At 33.7% G+C, this 25,006-nt stretch overlaps 1 protein-coding gene across 4 annotated transcripts in view; it reads left to right on the forward strand.

Moving 5' to 3' along the window:
* Positions 1 to 25,006, forward strand: part of PSPC1 (paraspeckle component 1) — an 80,728-nt gene that overhangs the window by 18,521 nt on the left and 37,201 nt on the right. For 3 of the 4 annotated variants that reach the window (XR_010658474.1, XR_010658475.1, XR_010658476.1), the window contains exon 6: positions 2,821 to 2,926. Coding sequence is in view for 1 of the 4 variants with exons in the window: in XM_065901702.1 (XP_065757774.1) it covers positions 2,821 to 2,926; positions 20,800 to 20,857; positions 24,320 to 24,489 (334 nt within the window). In the remaining 3 variants the exon portion in view is untranslated. Of the gene's footprint in view, positions 1 to 2,820; positions 2,927 to 20,799; positions 20,858 to 24,319; positions 24,490 to 25,006 lie in introns of all 4 variants that reach the window. The other variant, XM_065901702.1, reaches the window with a different exon arrangement.

A 25,006-nucleotide genomic window follows, 5' to 3' on the forward strand; every position in this document is an offset into this window, starting at 1 on the left:
TAATTGTAAAATACAAGATAAATTGTAAAATACAAGATAAATATTACTCTTACATGTTTCAACAGTCTTAATTAGGAATTGTAAGCACAGCTATGATAGATTAAAGCAAGCTTAAAATTTTGTTTTGAAAGTGCTGTTAAAGTACTAAGTGCTGAGATGGGAAGTAAGGTGATCATGGGAAATAAAAGTGAAAAACTGTTAATGAGTTTGAAGTGTCCTCATGGTCTGGAGATAGATAGTTGTTCGTATAGTGTATTTTTTCCAACTTTGTACCTGATGGTATCAGTGTATGTATGTTTCTGTATTAGGACTACTCTGAGTTTACTCTAACCTGCTTACTCTCAATTCATAGTACTTCACAGGCAGCATCAGCATCCTAGCCTCAGTACTGCTGAGTCATAAGCTGACTCACCTGTGTTGTGATAAACCCTCCAGGTGACTCTGAGGCATTCTAAAGTTAGGAAACCACTGTTGTAAAAGAACCTCCCCAATTAACTCCTTTCCCGAGGGGCTGTTTTCAGTGTCTTTCTTTTTTTTTAAACAATTTTTATTTATTGATTGATTGCTGTGCTGGATCTTTGTTGCTGCCTGTGGACTCTCTCAAGTTGCAGAGAGAAGGGGCTAGTTTCTAATTGCGGTGCATGTCTTTCTCATTGTTGTGCCTTCTCTTGTGGAGCACAGGCTCTAGGGTGCGGGCTCAATAGTTGTGGCATGTGGGCTTAGTTGCTCTGTGGCATGTGGAGTCTTCCCGAACCAGGGATTGAACCCGTGTCCCCTGCATTGGCAAGCGGATTCTTTACCACCAGGGATGTCCTCAATTTCTTTCTTACTGCTTTTTTCTGTTTTATGTAATTGTGTTTAAGTCTCTACTTGTCCAAATAAAAGGAAACCTCCTCTCTTCTAAAATAAACCTTTCTGAATCTAGCTTTCTCCTTCTACATTTATCCTTTACAGCTAAGCTTTTAGAATTAGTGCCCTATACTTACTTATGCTGAAATAATGAGCAATTAAAAGTAAGCAGTGTGGGATGCAAACTATTATGTATAGAATAAACAAACAATAGGGTCCTTCTGTATAGTGCAGGGAACTATATTCAGTATCCTGTGATAAACCATAATGAAAAAAATATATAGGGATATAGGTTTGCAATTCTGAAACTACTTTTTTCCCTTTTTGATCAAGAGTTTATTGAAAATAATGTATATACTTTCTTAAATGAATAAATTAGGTAAATATGACCTGACGTTTCTCATTATTAGAGAAAGAAAGAAGGCGGAAAGGCTAAAATGAAAATGAATCCTGTCGTGTTCACTGGGGATCAGAGTATCAGTGTGAACTGAATGCCGTTTAGTCTAGACAAATACAGAAATACAGATGTGTATATATGTGGGTTCATATGTATACATATATATATATTTCCTAGCCCTGTCTACCCAGAAGCAGTGATGCCTCGGGAATAATGCCAGATTTTTGTTTCCGAATACCATTCCCCAATAAAAGGAACCAGGGCTTTTTGGAAAAGTGGCTGATTCCAGTATTAAAAAATCCAAGTTGACTGATGTTGTGCCAGAGTGAAGGAAAGTCCTTGAACTAAGCTCAGGCCTGTTGAAAGAACACAGGAGCTAAATTGAAGACACTCCTAAAGGCCAAAGTTGGAACAATTTCAACAACAAAATAAGAAATGATAGGTTTTACATTTGTCAAATGATATTTACTCAGGTCAAATACCCATGAGTCTGTGCTCATAAAAGTAATTTAATGAATAAGTAAATAAATGGAGGAGAATGGACAGTTTTTCCTTAGTTGTTAGAAGTAGAATTCCAAATAATAAATGGGAAAGGAGCCTGAGAGAAAAGTACCAAGGAGTGAATACTGCAGTAATACAGGCATACAACAGCGTTAGTGTGGGTTTGGGTTCAGGCTACCACAATCAAGAGAATACCTCAATAAAGAGTCACCTTTATACTATATGTAGTCTTTTAAGTATTCAATAGCATGATGTCTTAAATAATATTATATTTTCAATATATTTCAATATTATGAGATAGTATTTTCAATATTAATATTTTATGAGTTTCCCTCTTAATCATATTACAACTAATTATTATTTAATAGTAATCCTTCACATCCATACTGGGATTTTGTTGTTCCATGCTTGAATATACCTCTGGGGCAGAGGTTGGCAAACTTTTTCTGGGAAAAGGCTCCTTTGTAAATATTTTAGGCTTTCCATGTCATATGGTCTCTGTCTCAACTATTTAACAGTGCTCTAACCCAGAGGTAGCCACAGACAGTGAGGGAACGATTGTTCCAAAATTTACGAAAATTTGTAGGTGGTACATAGATACCTGCTCCCAGGAGATTTCCTCAGTAGGTTGATGCAGTGAGGGAGAGCGGGCTTATGAAGGCTTTCTTCTGTACATAGTAGGATTTTTGTCTCAGCAGTGTGGTAATTTGCAGTGGTTGGTACTAACTGCTTTGCCAGTGTTGAATCTCAGGCTTTTTCTTTGTTCTGTAATAGAGTACTGGTTTGAGCTTTTGGAGGCTGGATTTTTTTGACTGTAAGCATATAACTAGGATGCTGTTATTTTACTTTTTAAAAAATTTACCCTAGATAATTAGCATTTCATTGGTTTGTTTGATTTATTAGAGGTTTAGAGCAAAATAGGAGGAAGGTAAGCCTGATAAGCCACTTATTATCAGAGACTGGCATAATGTATAGATACATGATACACCTTAATGATTTTGTTTTACCTGAAATAAGATATCTGGTTATGGCTTATATGTCACACCCTGGGTTTTTATTTACAAATCTCTCAGGCATGAGGAAGAGCACCGTCGTCGTGAAGAGGAAATGATCCGACACAGAGAACAGGAGGAGCTGAGGCGACAGCAGGAGGGCTTTAAGCCAAACTATATGGAAAATGTAAGTAAAGTACTAGTTAACGAAAGTGATTTTATATTGTCAGGTGGATGATGTATACTTAGAATTCTTTAGATACTGCTTTATATAGTACTGTATTTTCTAATCTTTCTGAATCATCATGTTTATGATAAACTAACAAATTTCTTAACCTCTTACAGGTAGTAAGCCAAAATTAGTTTCTGAAGATAATCATGCTTTATGAAATGGTTATTAAATTTTGCTTCTTTTCACTTTATCTTTTTTAATTGCTGCTAAATTAGGAATCTTGATAAATCCCATCATCTCCATTTGACTGATGTTCACTATTAAGTGATGTCAGTTCTTTAGTTTGGAAGATTTTAGACATCTAGAAAAGTAGACTAGTATATGTTTATTAGTCAGCCATAACAGTTATTAGTACTTGGGTGATCTTTTTCATCTTTAAGTAATCCCCTAATTTTTTGTATGAAAACCTTGACTTCATATAATTTTATATGAGTGTGGACCTATAAAACATAAGGACTCTCAAAAGATTTCTTTATCATACCTTAAAAGTTGTCAGTTACTTAATATTAAGTAGTAAAAGCTCCAATTTGTTCAAGTCTTCAATCTTTTAAAAAAATAATTTGGTTTCTTCAAATGGGTTGATGCATCCATTCTTTTCCGTCTGTAGGTTTCCTTTTTTTTTTTCCATTGTTTTCTTATTGTTTTTATTTTTAAAGAAACAGCCCCTCATATAGAATATTTCACATCCTGGATCTTGTTGATTATATCCTGGCAGTGATGTTCAGCAAGTTTCTTTATGCCTGAGTTTCTTACACACCGGAAGTTAGTTCTAGAGACTTTATCTGACTCAGGTTTTTGTTTTAGGGAGGCAAAATGGTAGGGCAAAAAAGGATACTTCAAATGTGTTATAACCCACAGGTTCTAAGTGATAACAGACTCTCCTTGTTCACCTTAGATGAATGCTAGCTCAGCAGTTCACTCTAAAAAATACTTACCAATATTTTTTTCTCTGTTTTAAAGCCATGATTCTTGAGTAAGTTTCTGAGGCTAAATGTATTAATTCAAATCACCAGTGCCTTTTTTTTCTGTCTCTGTCCCTGGAAAATTTTAAAGGTTTTTCAACTAAAATGAATAGAACAAAGTAAATCCTAAGTAGAATAGTTCAAGAACTTTTTATTTTGCCTTCCATCAAGTAAATATCCTTTGAATGAAAATTATATTTTCATTTAAATTATTAGAAAATTTTTTGTTACTTATAAGTTACACTAAAAGTTAATAGATTTTTAAATCCCATTACCAAATTAGTTGAGTACGTTTTTTGAGCATTGGGTTTTTTATTTTTATTTTTTTTGAGTAATTTCTAGCTTTATTGCAATTCTCTTTTCCTCTTGGGTACATAATACTTCCATAGTGACATTTTTAAATTGTGGTTTTCTTTTTCACTGTTAAATTTTAATATAAATCTGTTGGATTTATCAATGTGAGAATATTTTGCAATGTTAAAAGAACGTGGAATTTAAAAAATTCTCCATATGTGTAAATTTTGAAAACTAGCAAGTAGTGTTTTAATCTTAAAATATAGAAAAGTGCATGTGATACATTTCTTAGAGAAATTTTATTTCATTCCATCGATGACTAGAAAATTGTTCCTAGTTCTTCTGTGTACCTCAGTATATCAGTTTCTAAAGTTCTTGTCTATAGTTAAGATGGTGGGATTAGCTTTCTTAATATTTTTCTGGCATAAACTTTATGTCCTTGGAGCAAATATGTAGCTGTGTCTAATGATTTAAGTCATTTAGGGACCAGAAGGAAATGATTAATATGTTTTGTTAAACTTAAGTTGGCTGTATCCAAAGCTTGGTTACAAACTCTCATTCTTTGAAATTTCACAGTTTTTAAAAACCTAAATCAATATTTTTAATATGTTCAAGTAGTAGGCATAATAATGAAGGACAGATAGTTTTGACTTTTTATGCAAAAACTATTTAGAAATGTTGCTAAAGTTTAAAATTGAAATCCTGCTAATACATAAAACATTGGAATGTTTCAAATTCATTTTAATGGTGGGTAAGATATAATAGCCAGGAAACTTTGAGAATAAATAAATTAGGTATTTAAAAGTATGGCAGGTTTAGTGGAATTTCAGAAGTAGCGCATTTATTGTTTCACAAGATTATGCTGTCAGAAAAGTTAGATGATTAAATATTTTAACATTAATAGAGTTTTAATTAGTTATCAAAAGAATGTTTTACATATTTGAAGCATCATAAGATTAATTTGGCTGGAGTAGAAGTATGCAAACATAGCCTGGAACCTCCCATTTTTGTACCACTTTGTACCCATTTTGTACCACTCTACCGCAGAGCTGAGAATGGTGTTTACATTTTTAAAGTGTTGATATCTTGGAGAAGGAAATGGCAACCCACTCCAGTATTCTTGCCTGGAGAATCCCACAGACAAAGGAGCCTGGTGGGCTACAGTCCATGGGGTCGCAAAGATTCAGAGCAGCTAACACACACACATGCTAGTTCTAGTTTAGGTTTTTGAGGAATCTCTATACTATTTTCCATAGTGGATATTATGGTTTTAATTTGCATTTCTCTAGTACCATTTAGCCTTTTGTATATCTTTTTGCTGTTCAAACCTTTTAGGAGTTTTGTCTTACAATTCTGAATAAAAGTGTTTTTATATGCAAAAAAAAATAGTGTTGATAGATAAGGAAAAAAAAAACACTACTAAACAGTATTTGTGACTCATAAAACCTAAAAGACTTACTCTTTGACTCTTTACAGAAAAAGTTCACTGAACAGTGGGATGGAGTTGGTGACTTTTTCTTTTTAATTAACAGTCATGTTAGACCCCTGAGTTAGTATGTTCTTAATTTTTTGGAAAGGAATCATTTAAAACAGTATGTAGCAGTGATATTTAATATGTAGGGGAAAACATAGTCGTCTTCTATTTTTAGGTTTTTCTGAGATTAGAAACTATGAATAGACAAATTTTCCATCATTTTGGTCTCAGCTTTATTTGATTCCTAGCTTCCTAATGCTTGTTAGTATAAACTAATCAGGCCAATCAGGCACTAAAAAAATAGTAACAAAAAAGCTCTTTACTGGTCTTAAGTGGTTTGTGTTAATAGAAAAACATTGAGGCCATTGTTGCATCAGTTATTCTTCATTTACTTTCAAAACTGTCTCTGGAAAAACTTGTTAAACAATTTTAATGTTTGTTTTTGTTTTTAAAAGCTTTGAAATTAGGCCCTCTTAGGTGCTCCTCTTATTTCCCTGTTCAGTGTAAAGGGAGGAATCACATGGTAAGTGTTCAGCTTGCCTGAGTAATAAGAATCATGTAGGTTTACTTGGTTTGTTTTAAGATGCCACCTCTCACTTATTTCTCATATTCCTATTAGGAATATTCCAACACAACAAATAGTAGCTGTTTCAGAGTATAAAATAAATACTTGTTTTGTCTTGAATAGTATATATTTTTTAATGTAGCAAAAGACGTATTATGTTTGATCATGTTTTTCTTTGTTAGCTTTCAAATTGATCATAATATTATACATAGGAATATATTTTAAGAGTTTCAAGAATATGCCAACCTTTCATCAATTAGACGCTGTCATTTTAATTTCATACCTTATTTCTCCTTAGAGGAAGTCAAGCTGTTTGATAATAAATTTGTAATTATAAATTAAACATGTTATTTTTTACTCTTGGAGTATAATATTTTTTTGACTCCTGTAACACTGTATATATTTTTATGCCGTGCCTTAATTTCATTTAGATTTGTTTTTACTGCATTATAATGGGATCATTTTCTAGACAGACCAGGTTCTAGGTTGAAATTTTCTACTTATCACAATTTTATAGCTTTGGACACAGAAGTTATTCAGTTAACAGTAAGAGTTTGTGAATCTGTCTTTATGATTGTCTTTTTTTTTTAAATATTAGGTTGTTTTACTGCCTGTAGATTCAGTAGTTTAGGCATTTAAGTACTGCTATGTATGTACCAGTCTTTTTTTGTGGATGCAGCTTGGATTGGAGTGAAGAGGAAATTTTAATTAGCATATTTTTAAAATGTAGTTTCTTGGAGTAAACTTTCTTGGAAAAATGATGATGTCATAGGATATGTAAATTTCTTTGTGGCTTTAGTAGTGGTATCATGTAGTTATAAAATACTTCGACTTGGAGAATTGGATCAGTACTTAGATTGGATGCTACTTTGTTTTAAAACTTAAGTAGTTTCTTTGGCTGGCATGGTCAATGTTAATGTTTGGGTTTTAGTAAAGAAAAGAATAGCCCTTCATATCTGTTTCATATATATATATATATGTATATATTCCTTTTTGAGTAGATGGGAATAGCCCTGGAGAATTGAACACATGCATAAAAACCTGAATGTTTATTACATGCCAAGGCAGTAATTTGACCCCCGTTCCTTAGTCAGAGGTCCCCATTGTAGCTCCTGGGATTGGACAGCAAGGCCACAAGCAGTGAGGGGATGCAACCTGGCTAAGAGAGAGGCCTCTTCGATGGTAGCGTTTTTGATCATGCGTAGTAAGGAATCAGGGAGCTTTTAAAAAAGATGGATGCTCAGGTCTCCATCCTACTCACTGAAAATCCAGTAATTTTCAACCTTTGCAACGTTTCTGTGGAATTTAGAAAAGTGCCTGAGATCTAATCCAGTGGGACTGGGTTGCAGCCATGGGATCAGCATTTTAAAAAAGCTCTTTGGGGGCCCCGGGGGCGGAGCTCACGCGGCCTGTAAAAGAAAAAAAAAAGCTCTTTGGGTTACTTATTTTCTTTAGCGAAGATCAGAAACTGCTGACCAGATGTTGAAGTGAGACATATGTTGAGATGAATATAGTGACACTAGTTGAATTTTTTATGGAACCTAGGGAGTTTGGGTGAAGTGAGAGCTTAGGTTCATTCTGCATGGGAGATATGGCTCACCTAGTTAACAGTACAAATGGCACAGCCTTCTGTGTGAGTTGTGCTCTGTAGGATTTTGGTGTGGCAACTTTTTGTTGGACTTTCATCCTTTATATGGAAGGGAGTATTGTCTCAAATGATATATTAATATTTTGTTTTTAAAATATTTCATTTTGACTGGGGGTCTGCAGACTAGGGTAAGTCAGGCCAAATCTGAGCGCTGCCTGTTTTTGAAACAGGTTTATGGGAACTCAGCCATGTTTATGTTTTGCTTATGGCTGCTTTGCCCCAGAATGGCAGCTTTGACTAGTGGTGACATAACTCTGATGTTGTGTCAAGACTGTATGGTCAGCAGAGCCTGAAATACTATCCAGTCTTTACCCAAAAAAGTTTGCTGACCTGTGATCTCTGGCCAGTTTGAGAGTTGTGAGAGGGTAACAGGCAGGAAGGCCAGGGGTCTCCAAATGGAGGAAATAGCCTGCAAATGTCAGACATTTTTTATCTCTCTCTTAAGCAGCAGGAAGAAACAAACTACAAGTGTTAGGTTTTTTTCCCTTCTCTATACAAATTTAAAAAGAGGTTTCTCTTAAAATTCTGTGTTGCCATAACGACACCTGGTTCCACCTGAACTTAATTTTTCTTGAACCTTGAGCTAACCAATGCATTTTTCTTATGGAAATGTTTTTCTTAAGCTAGTCTCTGTCTTCAAGTTGGTTCTGCCTAAGACTCAGAACCGACTTGACAAACCAATATGTTTTACTCATGCAAATGTTCTCTTAAGCTATGTTCATGAGACTAGTATTTGCTTAGAAACCTGCCTTTCTTCAAGATTCATGTCAATAGTTTTGTGGCCCAGGACAACTCGCCTTGTGCCAGTGTCATCCTAAAATGCATGTTTTGGGTGAGGGGCCTGGTGCCAGTCTCTGAGTTTTGAGACATTTTCTTTCTCTAATTAACAGCCTGCTAGTAGCTATATAACATCCGGCTAAAGACTAGTAGGGGGCCCCTCTTTCTGCCTGCTTCTGATGTCTATGTCAGAAGCTGTCTCTCTCTCTCTCTCATACTTCAGTAAAACCTTATCACACAAACTGTCTGAGCGATCAACCTCGTCACTGGCCCCTCCTCTCCTCCAGAGGCCGAGAATCCCGGCGTCTTTCACTGCTCAGCAACAATCTTTCAGTTAGAGGAGGGAATCTATAAAAAATGCCCCATGTTAACAAAACTCATAAAGAATTTGTGATTTAAGATGTAATTTTATTAATTTGTATGCTTTTTTTTTCAGTGTTTTTAGAAGGCCTATTGAGCAGAATGCCTCATATCCTAGAACCTTGATTCTTGGTTCTGAAGAATCCATATTAGTGTCCTGAATGTTCATTGGTAGTCATGGTTATAAGTCAGAGCAGAAGTTACGGGAAGAGCTGATACAGCGTCACAGCCACATTGCTAATGTCTTGGAGTGGTCAAGTCCCTTTTTCAGTCAGTTGAAGCAAATCCTTTCACCTGGATTGCCACATTTGGCCTTTTGTTTTATTCCAGTCCCTTCCTGCTTCTTGTGTGGGTATTGTTTCTCTTTATCAGTATCCCTTGATTTAATTATAACCTAACCCCCTTCAACAATCCCCCATTTTCTCTGTACAAAACTCAACAGAAATTCTAGCCAGTAATAAAGTTTCATTAATAGGTGCTGGCAGAGCCAACTGATCCCACTTGTCACTTAGTAATGTCCGAATACATTTTCTTAAATGGATTTTGAGTTTTTGAGAGAAGCTGCCAAAATTTTGCAGTTTTCCCATGGCTGTCACTTCTCTTTTTTCAGTAAATTATTTAGTTCTAACAAGTGATTTGGTTGTGTTGCAGTAGAAAATTGCATTATTTTGGAAGGGTTAAGTATCTGACACATTTTGTAGGGTGACGCTTTTCATCATCCTATGGAAATAACTGAGGAGTTATTTGGTGTAGGGTTTGGTGTCAGATTTAGGTGTGGGAACCTCATTGCCAATTGCTGGTATAATGGAAGCCCACTTCTGATGGTGAAAATTAAAATGGATAATAGCAGATTTGTTGCAGTGGTCTTTCATAGGATGCACTAGTTATGACCATTTTTGTTGTTAATATGGTTTCATTTATTTACTAAAATAATTTAATTGATTTTTTACAGTGAGCCAAGAATTTTTCTGAATATTTGAGGATGGTACATAGACTTCATCATCAAATAAATAAAAGCAAAGATAACATTTTTATAATGTTATAACTAACATAGACTCTAGGAGATGACCTTTAGAATTTTGATTTCATTTTTAGATTTTTCAATTTTAGATTGATTTTAATTTTTAGAATTTTAGAATTAATTTGCGTAATTTGGGTTGAAGATATAATACCATTTTAACCAGCTGTTAAATCTTTGATCACATCTCAAAAGGATTTACTTATTTTAATAATACCTAATTATTTGTAGGGAAAACTTTAAAGTTTTCATCTAAACTAGGACAAGTGAATATGAGTACTAGGTAAAATTTTCTCTATCTCTCTCTTTTTTTTTTTTTTTTAAACAGCAGGTATAAAATAAGCCATCTTAGGCAAATTGGGTTGTGTTTGTGGTCACCCTTGTTATGATTATGAACAGCATTTTCCCCTCTCTGTTTTATCATTCATATTTCAAAGTCTTTTGAATGAATCCAGATGGAAGTGGTTTGATTCTTTATATACTTCATCAGAGTATACTTAATTATCTCTGTGTCATATTAGATTACTTCTTTGACCTTACCTTCCATTATAGTCACAGAGAGACTCATTTTCCACAGAAGCTTCCATATCTCTTTTTCCCTTGTGAAGAATGTGTGTGCCCAGCACATATATAATCTCTGACTACTCACCCCAGCTGTGATCCTGGATCATTTTTAACATGATTTTTGGTACTTATATTGCCTTCTAATTATTTTCTGACATTTTTGTTCAGTAATTGACCTCTCTGAGTTTTTCACAGCCAGACATTTTGTATTTGTTATATTGTAGTTACTTAAATGTAAACTGGGACGGCTAAATAGTTGTCTTTCAGACTACAGCAAGCAGCACAATCACATGGTTTTGAGTGTTCTTTATGAGCCACCAAACCTCAGTATTTTTATTGAATACTAAAGTCTCAGATGTTCATTGTCAGTAGTTTTGAAACATAGGTGGCATTGAGACGTAGCTATTGATGTATTTTTGTAGTGTTCATAATGGTATCACATAGTGAAGAGTAAAATAACCATTTTTTGTGCTTAGTTTTCACACATAACTTTTTAGTAGGTACATTCCACTTGAATATCCCTTCAAGATTGTTAGACTTAAAGGAAGACTGGAAATTTCCTTTAATAAGGAAATTTTTTTCACTGTTTTTCCTGTGTTTATAATAGTTCTGAGCTTTGTAGAGGATACAGAAAGAAATCAAGTCTAGGGTCACATCTTTGAGGATTTTAGAGTATTTTAGGTACAGAGGACCTATGTGGAGTAGGTTAAGAGACAACAGCTAAAAAAAGTTCTGAAAGTTTAGAGAAAATTGCCTGCTTGAGAAAGTGTGTAGTCTCTGCACTGTTGAGGGGCTATATTGGGTGTATTTTAAACGCTAATGTGATTGATTTATTATTCCGCTGTGTTGTAGGTATATTTGAAATGGTAAGTTCTTTTCATCTTACTTGGTTCAGAATGGTAAGCACGTTAGCTAATGTTTACCTTTTCAAGAGAGGCTGGAGAAGAGAGTTTACTTGTATTTGCCAATACAAGTGAACTAGAGTGAGCATGGATTTTGAAATGTCCACTATATGCAATGTAAATAATAGGAATTTTATTCAATTATTAAGTAGCTTGAAATCATAACAAAACATTTTATGAAGATGTAAAAACTTGTTACTTCTCCTTTGTGACTTCTTATAATGTTTAGAACCTCTTACAGGAGTTATCCTATGAGGTGACTATGTAAAAAAAAATTTTTTTAAGGCCAATCAGTATTTTGTATATTCTGTACTTCGTATTAAAGCTTTGTAGTATCACCTGAAATGTCAGAATTTTTTACCAGATCAAACGAGATAAATGTGAATATCAGTATCCCTGTGTAATTACTAACTACTAGTGGTAGGGAGCAGGAAGCTTGAGTTTGTAAGTATGCTCTGCTGATGAAATACACTTATTTCTGTTTAGAATTCCAAGTTCTTGAACGTATATGGGTAAGTTTGCCTCGTTGTCTTGTGATAACCTCCACTACATTGTGCAACCACATTTCAAATACTGTCTTTTCTGGTTGTAAATTTGTAATGATTCTCAAGATGTAACATCTTAATTTGGTGTGCTATTACTTTCCCTAAATCTTGCTTTTAAACAAAATGAAATGCTTGTATAGTAGTTTCTCTTATAAAGGTAAATTTTGAGTAACTTCTTGTATTGTATTTAGGTATCATTTAAGTACTTTTAAATATTACTGTATATTGAATTTCTTGCTTTGAGTTAACTACTTATAAACTATAGTTTGTCAAGATTTCAATCTTCTGGTAGACTAAGATAACTTGTTTTATGTCTAGTATCACAAATAGAAAAATATATTCTCATCTATTAAATACATAATTCTTCATACATTGGAATGCTTATGCTTTATTATTAGCTTTCTTCTGTTGGTGAGACCGACCTAAAATTGCTTCTCTTGCAGCTGATATTTGCTCTTCTGTTTCATCTTTCATCCCTTGATCTGGCCAATTCATGATAGTTGTTTTGATTTTGATATGGAAATATACAGGGTAAGAAGTTATAGGTAAAGAAATGCAAACCAGTCACTGGTATTATATGTACATTGTTAAGATACAATTAAAAGTATTATGTCTGTGTCGTAGTTGATATCCATATTACTGATTTCTTTAAGCGTTTCAGATAAAATAACTAAATTTGAGGAATAATTATATACCCCTAATTAATTTCAGTTTTTTAAAGCAGCTTTTCAAATGGAATTTGCCATGACAGTTGAAAAGAGTGATGCTGAAAATGTCCCTTAGGTATATAGATTAGAAATAAAATTCTCAGGTCAATAAAAATTTATTTAAAAATTGCTTTGTTTAAAATATTTATTCCCTTCTGTCTCTTGATGCGTATGGCTAGATTATATGTAGTTAATATTTAATTCATTTTCAGTTGGAGAGCCATCCTGTGTATTAAGTAGCAATTAAGTTTGCTACTTAGTCAGTTGAATTTGACAGTGACTTCCGAACATTATGTCTACGAAGTTAGCTGAACCAGGCTTTAGAAATACACTGTTGAGTGAGTGTGGTTTAAGAGGCACATGTGTTTGGGTTAATGAATACATTAATAATGCTAAGAATAAAACCCCCTACTTGTATTTGGGGTTCCTTCTGTTTCTGATTCAATATTTAACAAGTTCATGACTAAAACTTGATATAAGTTAAGATAAAATTTATTCAAAGAGAAACATTTTAAAGTTTTAAAAAAGTAAACTTTTATTTTTTAGATAAATATGTTCCCTTTGCCCCACGTGCATACAGACTCCTCACTGTCAGATTCCCTCACATCAGATCCCTGCAGTACACGGGTGTTCTTGTCACAGCAGGTGAACCTTCACTAACACATCCTCATCACCAAAAGTTCATAGTTTATATTCATTGCTGCACATTCTTGGGTTTTGACAAATGTGTGATGACACATACTACACAGAATAATTTCATTGCCCTTAAACTTCCTCTGTGCTCCACCTAGTATTTCTCCCTCCCCATAATTCCTGGCAGCCACTGATCCCCTTCCAGTGTCCATATTTTTTGCCTTTTTCAGAATGTCACATAGTTGGAATCTAGAGTCTTTTCATTTTGACTTTTTAGTAATAGACATTTAAGTAGGTTCCTCCTCTCTTTTTTCATGGCTTGATAGCTCATTTCTTTTTAACACTGAATAATAATCCGTTACTTAAATGTACCAGAGTTTATCCAGTCACCAAATGAAGGACATCTTGTTTGGCAGTTATGAATAATACTGTTATAAGTATTTGTATGCAGGTTTTTGTGTTGACATGTTTCTGATACCTTTGGGTAAATAATAAGGAGTGTGATTGCCGGATCGTATGGTAAGAGGAGGCTTAGTTTTGTTTAAAAAAAACCTGTTTAATTGTCTTCTAAAGTGGACATGCTGTTTTGCATTCCCACCAGCAAAGAATGAGAATTCCTGTTTCTCCACGACCTCACCTGCATTTCCTGTTGTCACTATTTGGGATTTTGGATAATCTAATGTGTTCTGATAACTGTTTCTTACTTTGTGGTTCCCTAATGAAGTGTGAATTAATGGTTCACTCTGGCAGTCATAAAACTGAGGAACGTTTCCTCCATACTCATGGGTGTAGATACTTGGGAATGCATGCATTCAAATTGAACGGAAAATATACTGTATAGTTTAATTTTAATAGTTGTCTTACGTTACTTAAAATATTTTCCCCCCTCCCCATATAGCAGTGAATGATATAATGTCATGGAAAATGCTGTTTTTTGTTACTTGAATATAAAGTGTTAAGTCTTCCATGCCTTTCTCTGTTGGTTATGTTGGAAAGTTTGCATGCTTTTATTTGAGTTCTATTAATAGGAACATTTCTTGTTTCCCATTTTAGTTTATTAGAAGATTACTTTCTTGATGCACACCTTTTAATAACTTAATGCTTTTTAAATAAGTGGATAATTTCTTGGCAAAGTGGCCTACCTTTTTTGTGATTTTATTTTTCTTTAAATATTTTACCTAATTGATTTTTGTTCCTTTCTTGTTTCTAAAAATGTTTATTCCCTAATATTTCTAGATGCTGACAGTTTGTCTTCTCTAATGAAAGTTTGACTCTAGTTATTCTTGTGTGTAAACTCTAGTGAAAAGATACATTTCCATGTGCTACAAGAATTTATTTTTAGCCTGGAGAAGGAAATGGCAACCCACTCCAGTACTCTTGCCTGGAAAATCCCATGGACAGAGGAGCCTGGTAGGCTATGGTCCATGGGGTCGGCTTTGCTGACCGCAGAAACTAACACAATGTAAATCAACTATGCTCCAATAAAATTTTTTTTTTTTAAAGACAGAAATTTTGTATCCTGGATCTTGGAGTACAGAGTGAAGTGCCCTTCCATCACCTACCAGTTGTGTGATTTTAAGTTAAGGTGAAGCATTTCTTTGAGCTTGAGACTGAGGGACATTTATCCCAGATATAAGAGGAAAAGGATGTCTTGCCCTTTAAAAGTATCTTGATTCCTCTAACCTGTCAGCTTTCCCCAATATTTGACTCAGAGTCAGGGTCTCATAACCCTAGAAGGCAAGGATCTAGTCCCTTTGTCCTCACTTCTTCAACTTCCAAAGAAGTATGGGCCCTATACTTCAAAGGACTCTGCTGGCTCTGTCAGGGTCCCACCAGCTGCTGAAAGCACCAGCCAAGATATTTCTTGGAATACAAATAAATAAAAACAAATAAAAATGTGTGCATGTAAAAAAAAAAAAAACAACTATTTTTAGGAAAAATTCTAGGAATATTTAATGATATTGTTACTTGCCAGAACTTACACATTTCTTTAGAATTATATTTCTTTTAGATTGAAAGTTTTATTTCAGGATTTTTAGCATTTTCTTTCTTAAGACATGGAACTGAAACAGCACATCGTGATCCTTAGATATTTCTTTCGAGACATACCCGAGAGAGGACTTCATGGATCAGAGGAGGAGGATTGTAGCTGTTGGGACTGTATTCACTCAGACGAGGACATAGATTGATCATTGTGTTGGGTGAACACACCATGTCATTGCTTGCAGAATGTTATTCCAGCTGATAATTATGTAAAGTCAGTTTTTGTTTAGTTTACTGTTTTCTAAACCCCCGGCATTCATATACATATTTTAGCATATTGAGTTTTAAGGAAAAAAGTCAATATTCTCCATAAAATAATATCAAGTTCTACATTAAGGTATATTGGTTTAGTTAATTTATATTAGTGCAAATTTTCTGCTACTTTACCTATTCATGAGTAAATATTGACAGGAACTTAAAAACAGTGGTCCTTAAGCTTTTTGGTTTCAAACCTTTTTTAAAAGCTCTTAAGTTATTGAGGACCCCAAAAAGGTTTTAATTACATTATATCAATGCCATATGAAATTTAAAGAGACATTTAGAAGAAAATGTGTTGTAGTGGAAAGAGGGGCCTTATTTTACAGTTTTTGCAAATTTCTCTAGTGCTCGACTTTGTGTAGTGGGAAGAGTGGTATTGTTTTACTCCATTGTGAATTTCTTTAATTTTGGGCTTTATAAGAAAATGGCTGGCTTCCCATATTTGCTTTTGCATTCCACCTATTGCAAACTGCTGTATTGGTCAAAGAGCATGAAGAAAACCTGGTTTCACATGGATAAGTAAATGGAGACAAGTGTATATATTTTAACTTTTTCAGATAATTGAAATATTCTTGTTTGATACTGCAGTGAAACTTGACAAGCAGTAGTTTCTTAAAAGTACTCTTTTGCATTAGAATCCATTAGTCTACCGTAACTATGAGTGGATTGTTTTCCTATGCATGAGTTTGTAATGTACCAAACAGAAAAATAGTGATCTGCTGAGTTACACCAACTATCTAAATGTTAATATATTTTGTTATACAAAATTAAAATAAGTCACATTTCTTAATACCACCCACTCATAAGAAATTACACAAGTCAGTAATCTGCTTGTCTGTCACATGCTGTCTCAAGTAATAATCTTGCTCCAAGAAAATGTGTCTTATTCAGCTGCAGCCCAGTCACAGCAGTGGTTTTCTTGAAATATCCACCCTATTTCAGAATGCAGCAGGAATTCTTAATGTAGACATCTATTTTGTTGCATAAAGTAATTAAAGACATGTACCTAAAGATAGAAAGTTCATAAAATTAATCTGTTTTACTGTTTCATCCAGGTGTTCATAGTTGAAATTATTTTTTAATATAAAAAAGTATCTTAATTCTTGTTCTTATACAAGTGTAAATACTGTTTGTCATGATTTGGAAATAAGACTATACCACACAATGGCCAAAGAAGAATCATGCATTCTATTCCTTGTCTTTTGTCTGGTCACTTAGAAATTTAATATCATCTGTAATTGTTGCTTGTCGTCTCACATTTCTTTCATCCATATATTTGCCATAGTCTACTTTCCCTTCCACATAAATTCGACACCTCTTTTTAAAAAACTGATGTTCTGCGTCTCTGAAGCCTGGTCAGAATTGTCTTGACTGATGTCACCCATTTGATAGGCTTCATTTGCCCTGATCACCACATCTCATTTGTTGTTAGAAAAATACTGTGACTGGGTTTTTTCCCTTTCACCTGTCTCGTGAAAGGGTTCTGACCTACTCAACCAAGTAACTGCGCACAATTCAGAGATGTTTTGTGAAACAAACTGATAGCTGTTTCTGACCCATGTTGTACCTGTACTGCAGGTCTTTAAGGACATTCCTCGTGGTCCAGGGGTTAAGACTCCACGCTTGCATTGGTCTTGCATTGGAGAACTAAGATCCCATATGCCTTGACTCAGCCACAACGAATGAAAATAAAATACAGGTCTTTGAAATGTGGCTTCTATTTTCTTTTCTTACAATCTAATCTTTAGTCTTTTCCATGTGCTCTGGCCCAGGAGGCCGTGACTGAAGTTATTTAACTGCAATTGTAATGTGAAGAGTACAGTGATTACTAGTAAAAATTGAGTGCAGATGCCTTGCTTTGTGCTCTTAACACTAGGATTTTTGCCCACCACTGCTCTTGCACCATGCCCTAGAGTGTCTCAGTGGAAAGCCCAGAACTGTGTTCTGATGAAGTAGCTTTGAGTTTGTGCATATCTTGGGTGCGCTTGGGAGATCTTTTCACTCCATGAACCACATCTTGAGAACTTTGTGTTAATGAATTGTTGCTTTGATACAATATGGCTCTGGGATCAGCTGTACTTTTGTTTTTGGTCAACTGTGTATTTAAGCATGTTTCACTAACCAGTTTTCAAAAATACATGCGTAATTCTTACAATCAAAAGGAACACCTTCTTAATAATATGGTAAAAACATATTAAAAACCATTGCCTTTTGTTAGTCCTTAATGAGATTCTTGAAGAATGAAGGTGCCTTGTGAAGAAGATAATTCCATGAACTCTATTTTGGGCAGATTTTTATAGGTCAGCTCAACCACTTTGCTACACATATGACCCTACATAAGTTATTGAACAATGCTGGGCCTCAGGTTTATCATCTCTAAAATAGGATGACATTTGACCTTACTTCATAGGGTTGCTGTGAGGATTTGTTGAATTAATTAAAACTGTCATCCTAGCTTTCTCCTTTTATACAGCACTGCAATCTTATTGAGATTTTGTTTACATATAAGTTGTTGCCTGTTAAACCATGATAATTTTGGTTAAGTAATAAAGTGTCATTAAAATTTGTATTATAAAAATATCACATGTATCACTTCCAGTTTAAAATATAATAGAAGGATTTGCAGAAGCGGTGAGGGTCTTTTGTATTGTTTTTGGATGGGTACATACTTACAGTGAACTTCAAGTGATTTCTCCTTATTGATATTCAATATATCAAGTTATGAGAAGGACTGTCCTAATTTCTTTTGATGACATTACCCTTAAATATTATCCCTGCGTCTTGCATTTTACTAGAAGTATGTAGCAGTGGGTTTATAGAAAGTTACAATAACCTTAAAATACTACTATGGAGCTGAAAATTTTACTTTTTCTAAATTAGTTAAAAATTGATCTGTCATCTGCATTATCTCTTTTCTTAATCTTGTGATTATAGCTATATGTAAAATAGTACTCAGCAGTTTTCTTTAGGGAAATAACAAATTATGCATTTTTAGTGAAAAATGGTGTAATACATAGCATGAATTGTTACTGTAACCCAATGACCTGCTTACCTTAGACTATTATAACATTCTGATTGTCTCATTTAAAGATATTTTAGAACTGGAACTAGTTTATAACAGAGCATCAAAAGGGGATTGTTTCGACCTCTGTTGAATAGTTGACTTAAAACCATAGATCTCTTCAGTATGTTAATACGCTTTCCACAAAACTCTGTTAATGAAGGAAACAGACTAATACGTTTTTTTAAAAAGTATTTTATGAATGATAAAGATAAACACTGTTTCAGAAGGTGACAGGTAATGCTGAAATCATAAAGAGGTTTAAACAATAAAAAAGCAAGCATTGAGTATGGGTGCTGGAATATATAGGGGGATTGAAAATTGAAGTCTCAGTGAGACTAATAATTACTGTCTGTCAGTGATTAGCTATTGCCTACCTAGTCTTTCATAGTTAAGACAAATCAAGAGTAAAAACATAAGTTAAACCTTTGTTCCCTCCAACATATTGGGACCATAAAATCCATGTATTTTACTCTGGTACTGGAGCGCAGCCAGCTCTTTGTAAGAAATAGCTCCTGTAAATAATAACGTTTAAGATTTTGGGTTTGATGAAAGAGTCCACATGTTACCAGAAGGCTCTCCGATGAGGAAATGAGAGCTTGGCTTAATTTATTGATAATAGTGTGAAGTGTGATTATAGAATAGTATTTTCCCTATATTTTCAGAATTACATGACTTAATTGGTAATCAGTTTTATAAAATAGTCTAGCTTTCTTGCTGGTCAGTAATACTACCTGTTAATAGTCAAATGTTTTATGATGAAACTATTTTTTGGAAAGTTAAACATTTACTTTGAGAAAGCTTTAGTATTCAGATTTTCTGGGCAATGAGAAACATTTCTTCATGGAACTGTTATGTAAGTGGTGTTTTTCTTGTGTCGTAGCTTCCTTATGGGTTAGCTTTAGAGGCACCTACCTTAGGTTAGATGGGCAATTGACTTGCTGCGTAGTGGTGTTTCTCCATAATAGGCTTTTTATTTCCTTCATTTCTAGCTTTATAGGTACTTTTCACTAGTATTTTAAAACCAACCTGTTCTAATAAAACTGCTTTTGAAAGTAAGAAAATTATGCTTTCTGTAGATTTAGACTTCACTTGGAATTTTTTTATGATTGCTACTTGTAACACTTGTCTGGTATTGGAAAAGATCATTAAATAATAGTGTAAATTTCAATTACAATATGTTGAGTAATTTCACCTAGAGATTTCACTGAAGTTAGTTCTATGTAACTGTTGGTAAATGAGTTTTTAGGAAATAGTTTTTGTACTGAAACTTAAGATGTTTTGTACATTTGTGTGGCCTTTTATGTCATAGGTAACCTCAAGAGCATTTTGTTTCAGAACTTGATGACTGTGTGATAACACTTTATTTCAGTTTCTAAAAAAATTCTTATTCAGATAAAGGAAACAATATTATGTTGAGCTTTCAATAATTGCTTGTATGTAGTGGAGACTTTATGGTATATCTGAAAAACCTGGTGAAATAATACCAGAGGACTTGAAGAAAAATGCAAAGGTGAATTACAGTATTGCAAAAATGAAAATTGTCTATAACCTTATTTTTGGCTTAGGGCCCCACAGCTGTATTGTGCGTTTGAATACATTTGAATGTGAAAGTGGTAATGGTCATTTCTGTTTTAAGACTTTAGAGACCTAGGTGGGAGAAATAATTGGTCTTCTTGGTTATTATTACTAGATTTTTTCTTCTTCTAGAATCTAGGCGTGTGTCTATGATCTCTTGGAAGAATAACATTAAAAATGTCATGTAATAGATTTTATGTATTACTCACTGGTAATATATAGAAGTATAAATTGGATGCCCTAAGCATTTGTAATATATTTAATTAAGGCTCTGAGAGTGAAGTTTCTTTTCAGTGTTCTTATTAACTAAATGATGTTGGAAATTTAAAATTTTAATGGAACATTATGTCCCAATTTATCTTTTTCTTTTTAATTTTAGATGGGAAATGTTAAGTCCTAAGATCGATAGGTTGACTGTGACAACTATGTTTACTTACAGAGAGAACAGGAAATGAGAATGGGTGATATGGGTCCCCGTGGAGCAATAAACATGGGAGGTAGGGATTTGAAGCACAGGCTTCTGTCACTTACTTGTCATTTTTCAGGGAACTATACATGCTATTTGTGGTGTGTCAGTAACAAAATTTGAAACCAACATTTGTAAGTGGTGAAATTTTCTACATTTATTGAGAAAAAAATCAGTATATTTAAAATACATGCTAGGAAGAATAATTTTATTTTATTTATTTGAAGGCTAACAGATGTATTATGTTTTGATAGATGCAATGAAAGAAACCTGTAAACAGGTTTTGATTAACAACCTGAAACTTGTAGTCATCACATGGTATAATATAGCTATGTTGTTGTATTTTTAAAAATCAAACTCCATGCCCTGCAATTGGCTTTTTGGTGTTGGAATTTTGCTAGCTTCTGAGTTACAGTGTCTTTAAACTTTTTGAGAGTATTTTATACATTTCTATTTTAACATAACTTTTTGCTTAACTTTGAAGCTATTTTTATTCATTTTACTGAATGTTTAACTTATTTTGCCCTAGCCCACAGTATCATGCACAGAAATGCACTGTTTGGAGACATGTGTGACTTGTCAAGTAAATGAGATATATCTTACATATTTAAACTCATGTGTATCTTTAGAATTGATGTGAAATTTCTAAGAAAATGTTCATAGTAGCACTTTAATATTGATTGCTTGTCTACCCAGGTGGTATGGGAAGCAATACCAAGTAAATAAGCTAAGAGAAGCATAAGTGGGATGTTTTCATAAGTTTTATTAAATTTTAACTGTCATACCTTTGAGATTTAGATAAATAATTAAGTTTTATATATTAGTTTCACATTGTCTCACAGAAGCTGAGGTTAAATCTACATAAGTCAAATGGACATACTGTTGGCAAGGATTACATCACCTTAACACTCCAGTACGTCAAGTGCGCTTCCAGTGAGGAGGTCCACATTGCGCTTAGAATGTATGCACGGTGTGTGGAATAAGAAATCTGAAAGCATCTAATATGTAGGTCGAGCATTTTCCATGACCGACCACTTCCCACCATGCCAGTTTATTGCCATTTGCCAATTAGCTAATCTAAATCATTTAAGACAGCTGCTGTTTCCTTTTGTTATTTTTCTTATCTGCAAAGAAACTAGTTATTGACCATCTCTGAGATGCAAAGGAAGCACAAAACATGGCCCTTAACCCAAAGAACTTAATTGTGTAGTACAATTGTGGTACAGTGGTACATGAAAAAAATCAGAGAACCAAGAGTACATGAGAAATTTTAAATCAGGTAGTACAGTTGAGGGTATAGTGATGTACAAGTAGTTGAGTGTTTATATCATTTTCAGAGTGAATTATGGACTGGTATATTATATAATCTAGGTGGATTTAAGGATTTTCAGTGTGAGGTTGTTTGAAATGCCATTTACAGGTAGTTTGAAATGCCATTATAATTATTAGATTGTCATTAACATCAGAACCAAACTTGAAATATTTCTGATGTTTTAGGGACCATGATGAGCAACTTTATTAGAAGAAATGGGAGAATATACCTTTAGATTTCTTATTTAGTTAGGAATTTAAGAGGTTTAAAAGTTTTGATGGCATTTTATTCACTAAATAACCATGTTTTAACACTTAATTAGCTCCCCTAACATCCACTCCATTTAATTTTCTCCTCTTTACATTTTATTCAAAGTGAGGGTTTATCCTCAAAGTGAGAGTTATGACTTTTAAATCCTTATCATGCATTGAATGTCACTGTTCAGTTGGTAAATTGTCATATTCTCTCAAGTTACATAGATGAAATGTGACAGTAGGTTTTCTGGTGTGTTACCATGTACTCCACGTGGAACACAGTTTATAAAATTGCTTTTCAGGGGACCAGATAATTCTAACATTCCTTATTAGATCTTTGCATTTAATCTAACTACAGTCATCTGGTAGAAGAACATAATTACTAAAAATAAGAGTACTTCAACTATTGATACTTGAAAATATTTTATTTTATTATACCCAGACTTGTATTAGTTATATTGTATCTTAGAAGTTAGGTGTGATAATTATGTTTTATTAAAAGGAGAAAAAAAACCAAAGACAACCGTAATCCTTGATCTGTTCTTTTTGGGGAAAGTTGAGGTAGGATTCCTCCTGGATCATGCCTCTGCCCTTAATCATTTTGCTTGTGGGAAAAGTTGTAGAAGTCTAGTAAAAATTTGATTTGTAGCTATTCTAAGGGAATAGAAACATTGTTGGATAGTTCAAGTGTAGATTTACTAGTGAGAACTTTTTGGGATTAAGGAACTACTTCTTTTCCAGGAAGTGGTTGGGGTCTGGGAATTGGGTTCAGAAGGAGCCACAGAGTATGTTGCCAGGGACGACAGGAAGTCCGACTTCCTCCCTCAACTGCTCCTGGACTCAGCCTTGTGCAAAGTTGAGCTTCATTGGATACTGAATTGTGAATTTGAATGACAACTTCCACTCCTATTATAATGTGTTATTAAGAAATTGAGTTCTGAATGTCATGAAATTAACTACATAATACTAGAAGAAAATTCAGTCTTTGTCATGAATTTTTAATGATAAGTATAACTAGTTTAAAAATTTTAAAAGTTCCAAGAGGATACCTAAAAATGTATTTGAAGCCATTATAAATGTTGTATTACAGCTTAAACATTTTTGTAGTTAACATGAGGCAGGTGGATGGATGTCTTGGTGAAAAAAAATTTGAGGTATCCGACTGTTCTCATTTCCAGAATGTCAGTATGTCAAAAAAAATTCAAATAGCTGTATCAATATTTTATCTGTATTTGGTTGCATTTGCTTTTAGAAATAAGTTTTGTCATGATGAATCATTTCAATTTTTTAGTTTGTTTCTATTGCATATTTCTATATAAAAAGTACCTCCTGTAATTTTGGGAGATGTTCAATAACTATGTAAAAGTCAATTTGTTTACAATCAACTTTATATATGTGTGTGTATATATATATAATGTACACACACACACATCTACACTATATACACGTACACACACACACACAATAATCTATTTATGAGGATGTGGTTTCTCCCATCACAATTTAGTATAGTTTACATGCTAGTATTTTTAGTCATAACTATAAGAAAATTAAGTGGTTTTGTAAGTGCTAATCCTTTGCTGTTAATTTAAACTGGTAGAGAGTTGTCATACTTTCTTCACTTGTAAGGGAGTATTAATTAGGTTAAAAAGCAGACTACAGCAAATAATACTGATGTTTTAAAGAAAACTTTTCAAGGTTTGATAGTCTCAGGCATAAAATAATTGATCATTTTCTCATTTGTTATATGTACATTTGTTTAGCAAATTTAATGCTCTATGAGAGTCAATAATTGAGTGTCCCATTCTTAAGGAAGTAAAATGATTTTGATAATATTCTTGTTATATAGATTGCCTAAATATTGTTAAATTTTAAATGTTTACTCAACTAAGATAGGACAGCTCTAAGTATAGATTGTTTTGCGTAGATGCGTTTAGCCCAGCACCTGCTGGTAACCAAGGTCCTCCTGCAATGATGGGTATGAATATGAACAACAGAGGAACTATTCCTGGCCCGCCAATGGGTCCTGGTCCTGCCATGGGGCCAGAAGGAGCTGCAAATATGGGAACTCCAATGATGCCAGATAATGGAGCAGTGGTAATGTATCATGCACATTATTGTGATTATATCAGTAGAATTTACTTCTGCCCCAAAGGTAACTTCACACTTAACATAATTTGGCATCATTTGTTTTGTCAGTAAAGATCAGTGTCCAATGAAGAAAAGGTAATATTATGAACTTAGATTTTGATTTATGAGAGGCAATTTTTTATTATCTCAAGAGTTAGGATTATGATCCACGGCATGCTTTTGTATATGAGTGTATAACAGATGTGTATGTTAATTACAGTCATTTTACAGTGATTTTCATTTGTATACACCTCTTAACCAGCATTCAGTGTGCATTCTAGTATTTTGTGATTGTGTTCTTCTCCTCTGAATTCCTTACCTTTGGTGAGGTATGAAGTCCCAATATGTATGAAAACACAGTTTTCTGTCTCTTTTTAAAAAGATCACTTACGAGTAATTTCAGAGAATTTAACTGTAAAAAAAATTTACATTAAAGTTTTAAAGTATATTTTAAACATATTGATACTGCATTTTCACTAAATAG

The sequence above is a fragment of the Muntiacus reevesi genome, chromosome 11 (assembly GCF_963930625.1).
Source record: "Muntiacus reevesi chromosome 11, mMunRee1.1, whole genome shotgun sequence".
Classification (NCBI taxonomy): Eukaryota; Metazoa; Chordata; class Mammalia; order Artiodactyla; family Cervidae; genus Muntiacus; species Muntiacus reevesi.